The sequence below is a fragment of the Rhopilema esculentum genome, chromosome 7, assembly GCF_057945365.1.
Source record: "Rhopilema esculentum isolate cy_ngs chromosome 7, ASM5794536v1, whole genome shotgun sequence".
Lineage (NCBI taxonomy): Eukaryota > Metazoa > Cnidaria > Scyphozoa > Rhizostomeae > Rhizostomatidae > Rhopilema > Rhopilema esculentum.
This window is the reverse complement of record NC_142821.1, coordinates 5,376,127-5,383,505: the sequence shown is the minus strand read 5'-3', so window position 1 is coordinate 5,383,505 and position 7,379 is coordinate 5,376,127. Positions and strand designations below refer to the sequence as shown.

At 34.6% G+C, this 7,379-nt stretch overlaps 1 protein-coding gene across 2 annotated transcripts; it reads right to left on the bottom strand.

Moving 5' to 3' along the window:
• Positions 1-30: 30 nt before the first annotated feature.
• On the bottom strand, positions 31-7,379 carry LOC135683058 (uncharacterized). 2 transcript variants are annotated; one of them, XM_065198195.2, is made up of 4 exons: positions 7,284-7,379; positions 5,597-5,733; positions 5,174-5,311; positions 31-4,764 (listed from the first exon to the last, which is right to left on the bottom strand). In XM_065198195.2, exons 1-4 carry the CDS (start codon positions 7,301-7,303, stop codon positions 4,637-4,639), a joined length of 423 nt encoding a protein of 140 aa, XP_065054267.2. In that variant the 5' UTR covers positions 7,304-7,379; the 3' UTR covers positions 31-4,636. The 2 variants fall into 2 exon arrangements, with proteins under 2 accessions (XP_065054267.2, XP_065054266.2); XM_065198194.2 differs by lacking the exon at positions 7,284-7,379 and adding an exon at positions 7,154-7,277.

The following is a 7,379-nucleotide window of genomic DNA, read 5'->3' as shown; positions in this document are numbered from 1 at the left end:
CTGCTAATGAAGCCTGAAAGTGTGTTGATTAAAACTGGTCACGTGACATTCGGTTAATCTTGCATTGAACCTATACAATATCATATATCATATGCGAAATGATATATTGATTTTAGATAGAAATTTCAGTATTGAAGAAGGATATTAATTTGCAATTCTTTAAATGAAATTATTTGACTTCTGATTTAGTTGAAGTGCTCTGTGATTAATTCAACACCAAAAGCTGCATTTGAATGGCTGTTTTTAGATTTCAAATATTGCAATTGGGTTTGTACGTTTACGGGTAAGGTAAATTTATAAAGTTATGTGTTATATGAAACCAAAACGATAATGAGTATATATCAAGTCAGTGATTTGATTGCAAAGCTTCACAGCATCTGCTAAATCATTTTGACAAACCGCACCTTGCGGAATCATCACGGTTGTTTTGCTCAGGTCAAGTTGAAGTTCAAGGTAGAATATAATGAAACACAGCACTAAGCTCGATGGGCAACATAGCAGAGACATTATATTTCATAAAAAGAATGTTTAAGCTTGATCAGCTGCTGTCTCCATTGTCAGCGTTTCTTGGTCTAGGTACACTGGATATCTATTTCAATCTAAGGCTTTCAAATGAAGGGCGAATAACGAAACAGTCATGTTATTAGCCATCAATGCATGACGTCCTCCAACACCTCTAATTTAATACTCACAATAACGTTGACAACGAAAAGCGAAAAAAACAGGCATCGTTTGCAATTTAGAATCTCCCTGTTTTTCACACTAAAGCGTTCTATATTCTGGTTATCCGGCATCCAACATCATAAAACATGGTGATAAATGGTTAGTTTTACGTGAATTGAATTCACATTAGCGTTTTTTTTACTTCTTTGAGGGAGTTGCGGTGTTCTTATTTCGAATATTGCATAGAAGGCTTGCCACCCAAACCATTTAATATATTTGGAGCCAGAGAAGCTATAACTGCCTTTTTATGACCACCTACTTCACTATTCTTTTCAATTCAACTTTCAATCAAAGTTAACTGTTCACAAGTGTAAATACTGATGTGATAATAGTCCTTAACAATTGTTGGCTCCAAGCAAACTGAAGCCAATCAAAGAAGCACTCTTCTTGAGTTAGCGTAGAAATGCATAGAATGTATTTTAGTACCTTTTTATGCAAAATTTTTTGCAAACAAGTCAAATTTACAGTATGTCCATTTTGAAGGCATGATGCAAAATAAATACCCCCTAAAGGCAAAATAGATACCCCCTAAAGCAAGCAGGAATGGAAAATAGCAATATTCAATTTTATGTCGATGACTCTATATGTGGTTCTTAAATAGAAACGTTGTTAAGGAGCTTAGGGGCCCATAAGTCTGGTGAAACGACGAAGAATGTTCCAGTTTAAACATATTTCAAGTAAGAAATCAGTTTAAGTGACACTGACAAAAGAAAAACTAATTAGAACTGTCGCTGGCAATTCTAAGACACAATCGAAAAATGCTTGCAAACGAGTTAAGGTTCGTCATATTTCGTCAAAGAGGTAAACAACATGAATAGAAACTGATGAGGACAATGAACAAATATTTGGAAATGAGCTTAAAACAATATAAAACAATTCCAAGTGCATAGGGACCGAATTGAAATGACTGGAACAAGGAGGGAAAACTAAGAACAAAGCGTGGAAATGAATAGATTGAAGAAAGACAGAAGAAAGTAAAGGGTAACAATATCGAACATCGTATAGAGCTGAGAAGCTGGCTGTCGTGCAAAATGGCCCCGTTCACAAGGGAGCAATAACTTGCTGTTCTAATAGCATTCCAAACTTCGGAAGGAAAAAAGCCGGTTCACAAGGGAACAAAACGATTACGACCACGATTACGACCACATTATAACGGAACGGTTCCACGATTTTTGCGCAAAGTTTTCTTCAAGTTTGAGTTTCATATAAATAAAATCTTGGGATGTTGCTTATTACGGAATTGATGGAATATGGCAGCATAATCTGGGTCTTTAAATGGGCAGAAAATTTCAACGTATTGTCAGCGGTAGACGGGAGATTTAATCTCGGGTGTCAATCACCTAAAATGATAGCAAGAAGAGACAAGAGAAGAGCTCGTGGCCACAACCTCTATTTAATTGATGAACCGGGCATTGAAATTAAATATTATTTTAAGTAGTGTAAGCAGTGGCGGCGCCAGCTATTACAAAGTGGGAGGGTACTGGGCGTGGCCAGTGTGACCACGCCCCTTTTGTCTCGTTCCAGTGATTCGTCCCTTTCCTTGGGAAATTTGATCTACTCCTACCCAGCGCTTTTTAATCCATTTTGAGAAGAAACATATAGATCATATTTTCAGAAAAGTGGGGAGGTAATTACCCCCCATACCACCTCTTGGCGTCGCCATTGAGTGTAAGAATACCATGAAACTGAGAGCCGTTAAAACAGCGAGCATTTTTTCTGATAGTCTTTATTTAGTAAAGAAAATATTAGTTTAATTGACAATGTCCAAATTGAAAAGTTTTTCAAGTCATGAACTGACTTTCGCTGGTTTCTTTGGTTGTGGATACAAAAATAAAAAGGATTCTTTTATAGAAAATTCATTAACAGTAGCATGGGAGCAGGAAATTTTGCTTGTACCGAGAAAGGAAAGAATAGGGCGGGCAGTGAAATTCATTTTACGAATTAATGACATATTATCTTAATATTGATCTCTCTAAAAGCAAACAAGTTTCTCATCTCTTTTAATTGAAAGCTCAAGCATATTAAGAATAAAATTTTATAATATCAGGGAGGAGATCACCAGCCTTTTAAGTAAAAGCGGTTGAGAAAAACACAGCAATCTTCTTTGTCAAACAGAATGATGACAATATCTCTGTTTTAGGATAGGTTTCTGAACGCAGACGGTTGAGCTTCACAGACCTGAATGACATGAAAGGGGTAATAAGTTAAAAGTAAAACCAAAGAAAGATTAGGAAGCCATGATTTTCAGGTAGGTTTTTGCACAGATGGATTTAACATTAGCTATAGGTCTAGCTTTAATGAAGCAGGCTAAGGGGCAAGGAAGAGTAAGTTCCAGACCATGTGAGAAGACGGATAAGTTCTTGCTTAGTATTCAGATTATCTTATAATCTATTTTTCTTTATCCTTATCCTTGAGTATTTGTTTATGTTACTTTATCTGTAAAAGTTTTTTGTACCGCAAAATTTGCAAATGAGACGAAATAGCGGAAACTTAGCAAACAGTATTTCTCGGCCGACATAGCGGAAAAACAGTATTACAGAATTTAATGAAAATTACCGTTTACCGGTCTGTCATCAAGTGCCCGATACCGTATAGAAAGGGTTGTACACTTTTTTTGATGTGTAGAATAAGACGGTTCTAAGCTGCTACTCCGAATCCCATGCTTACTCAAACATATTGATTGATGCTCATATGCTATAATTGTTAAGGACGATGTTTTTATCGATGCGTCAAACACGTTATGCAATGGAATTTCCTAAGCAGATTCGCTTGAAAAATTTATACACAACGGCATTAACTTCTAAAATTGTTAACCTTCTAATTTGTCTGAAAAAATTTTCAATTAGAAATTTAGAACTTCCTTTAAATGAGGTCTGTAGATAACACAATGGTGTACACGTCAAAAGTCTGTTGAATTTTCAATTACATCTAAAAATTGGTTTTTCAAGTTCAGCATCTTACAAAGGAACAAGTTAACCTGAGCTAGTTTAAATTGTAGGATTATGTAACTGCGATAAGGCACCTGAAGTAAATTTGGGTTCGAGCAGCTGTTAGTTATCGTTATCAGTTTAATTTCCAGAATTTATAATTTGGTCAACGAAAGCTTATTCTTAAAGAAGGAGTAATTTAAAAGAAAATCTCCTTTCAATGATTTCGATCCAATGAGAACTAGATTTAATCATTTGGTTTAATTGAAACCAACCACCCGGCTCATTGGGTGTATTTAAACTTCATTATTAGATATATTATAATGTTACCCTCACTTTATTAAAAACAACTGCTGAATTTGATGAAATTAAAGTCAAAAAATATCTATTAGTTTCCTTGCAGGTAAACATATCAAAATAAATTCCCAACTTTGTTACATTAACAAGTCTGTGTCAAATATAGTCACTTAGTCTAATTAAGTTGAGTTGAAACTATATAGTTGAGTTGCGTTCAGTGGCAGAAATTGCAGGGGTATTGGGGTGAATGCCCCCAAGTTTTGACACGTTTCTGACAAAAATAATGTTATTTGTTGGCAAATTTGCTTGTTTTTGTGGGCATTGCCTGCTTCCCACCTGGAAAATGAATTTCTGCCAATGGTTGAGTTGGAATGAGTTGAGTTAAATATGTATTTTTTCTCAATATTTTGTGTTCATCTTTCCTTTTGCCTCTAACTGTAATGCTAATGCTGAGCATTGTGCTAAAACTTTAAATAAAATTTAGTAAAAAAAATAAAATTTAGTAAAAAAAATAAAATTTAGTAAAAAACAAACTACAATGTTTTTGTGAAGTTTGCCAATGTTTTATTGTGATGCATCACTTGCATTTACATAAATTGGGATGAGTAAGGAGGATAGAAAGTGACTATAAAAATCTTTAATATAAAGATAAGATCAAAATGCTTTCTTATATGGCAATTCTAAGTCTGCTAAAAAATTGGTTCTTCAATATCATTTATAAAATTACTGGAAGAGTTCTCCTTACATTGTTCTAATCTGTTGAGAAGTTCTTCCTTACTATACTGCAGGAGAAACTTTTGACATGACTTCATTGTGCCTAGAAAGTAAGAAATAGCTTTCACAAAAGTTATTGTTTGGATGAACATAGCATACAAAATTACAGTTGAAATTTTATATAATGAACTCTAGGGAATTAATGAAACCACGAATACATTATATAGCTGCCTGACTTTAAGCAGAATTGATCACAATAGAATACAGAGGCACTTGAGTTCCATACTAGCAGACTGCAAGAAAGTTCTTGTTGTGAAAACGTGCTGAAGTGGTGCAAAGCCTTAATAACATAGATATAAAAAATCTCGGTTATAATCGGGGGTCCTTAGTTATAAAGCCAAGGTGCCCTAAACTATGTTACGCCATTGATTGGACAGATCATTCAGAATTAATAGTTACCATTCTGCAAGGTTCTGTCATATCAAAATATAGCATAAAAGTTTTAATATTACCTGCAATATACAGTGTTTGTAAACTAAATGGCCTTGAATCTATTGATTTGACTAATGTTGCTGCATGCATCAGGTTCCTGTGTGGATCTCTGTTGCATTGAATAAAAATCATTTTTGTCTTCTGGTCATAGTACTTAACTAAAAGAGGAAAACACACATAAAATTACAAGTTACATTGACAAGAAATACCTAACTGAAAAACATCTGGATTTAAAAAGAAATAAAAAAGGCATTTAAAATATTTAGTCAATTGATAATATCAATGCTGTTATCAAGGGCCCCAATATGTGTGTAATAAACAAAAGTTAATTCTGAGCATGATTACAAAGATAGATGTATCTCAATTATTCAAACCTCAAAAAACCTGCAATCATGTCACTATTACAAACAAGCATTACTGCAAAGAGATGCTAAGAAGCATACCTCCAAATGACCCTAGATGTGCAATACCAAAATCACCATAAAGTTCATGATAGATCCTTTTTATTGCTTGATAGATTGATGTTCCTGATGCTACATGGTTTGTGTCTTCCTCACAATGTATTTTAAGTACGATATACCTGGCAATAAAAAAGGTAACAATGCACAAGAATAAGTAAAATGTTATAAATAGAATGAATAAAATGGAATCTGTTCATAAAAAATGTTCATGCTAAATAAAACAGAGAGAGAATAAAATAAAAAAATTAACATTGCTAAAACGAGGAACTAGCAGAACGTGCGCGGAACTAGAGAAAATGACTGCTGAACCAGCGGAACAACCAAGGAATGACTGTGAAACAACCCACTGATCTCTATAAAAGACTTTTTGAGGGCAATGGGAACAACAACGGAACAAATGGAACTAGCTGAACTAGCAGCATTCAGGAATGAACATGCAGGTAAGCCCAATAGTGACCTACAAATTAAATTGAGTAAAGATAATTCTTCAGGATATCTGGGATACAGTCAGTAGTTTCTAAATTTTTGACTTTTAGAAATTAAGTAAAATTGTGTCTTCAAAATGGAGGAGCTCAAAAAATAGCTAAAGGAATTTATTTACTTAGCATCAAAGAGCCAAAGGTTCCTTATTTGTTGATTTAGAAGTTTTTTTGCTTTCTTGTGATGCCACCTTTCAACATTTCCAGATGGAATGATATTCAGACCTTTTGTTCGCACATTTTCTTTTATAAATTCTTTGGTGTTACTTTTTCCCTCTTCATTCACCTTGGATTTTGTAAGTTTTATTTACATAATGCACTGAGAGCTCGATGATGTCTTTTTTTCATTTGTATGGTGTATGTAGTTGCATGATCATGGTTTTGAATGAATGGTGATAAAAGATATCAACCTAACCTCATTCTTTTTAAACAGTCAGACTGCAGAGTATGACAATTTCCAACAAGATCTTGGGTGTGCAAGAATAGAATTTCAAGTCTGCTTAACTGTGTACTTTGGTAAAGTGTGCACTTCAATTGTGTACAATTAATACACACAACTATGTTAGATCCCAAGAATATCAATTGGGTAAGGGAATATGAGAGAAGTAAGAAATTTAGGTGGTTGAAAGTTATTTGTTTTCAAGCCAATGCGAGATTGTGTCAATCTAGAAGAAACTCAAAGTCTTTATTTGCCCTAAGCAGTAGGTCATACCCATGTCACGCCCAGATTTCAAAGTGCCACACCAGAGTAAAGTTCAAAGTGCCACACCCTTCGCCAGGTGTGCAGGGGGGATTTTTAGAAAAAATATCTCGGCAGTCTGGTCAAACAGGGTACAATTTAGAGTTGCTGAATAACCTAGCTAGACTAGGGGTAGATATGACAAAAATCGTGGCAACGTTTTCCCTTAGGATAGGAAGGTCCATTCTATAGTCAAGCCCTAGTATAAGGTGCAATTAATGCTCTTTAAGGCTGAAAGTGTACGTAAGAGAACTGTTTCCCCACGATCAATACAAAAAGTCAAAAAATTAAAATTCCTTTGCAACAACAAGGTCAAAGTACCAGTATTGTCTCAACCAGCGAGGTCTCAAACTCCTGCTGAAATCCATCATCGAAAACTAAAATTGCACCATCAACTGCTAAAATTACATTATTAGTAATCAATGCAGTACTTTTTCAAACAAACAATTACCTTTTCTTCACACGCACCATATTTTACCAAACCCTAGTGATATTACAGACTGTTACCACGTGATTATAACCAAAACAAATTTTCAAAGAGCTACAC

Coding starts and splice junctions, on each gene's coding strand:
- LOC135683058 (XM_065198194.2), bottom strand. CDS start 7,203: ATGATGGATTTCAGCAGGAGTTTGAGACCTCGCTGGTTGAGACAATAC. Junction 5,734..7,153: donor CGCTGGTTGAGACAATACTG/GTACTTTGACCT, acceptor TTTTATTGCCAG/GTATATCGTACTTAAAATAC. Junction 5,312..5,596: donor ACATCTAGGGTCATTTGGAG/GTATGCTTCTTA, acceptor TTCCTCTTTTAG/TTAAGTACTATGACCAGAAG.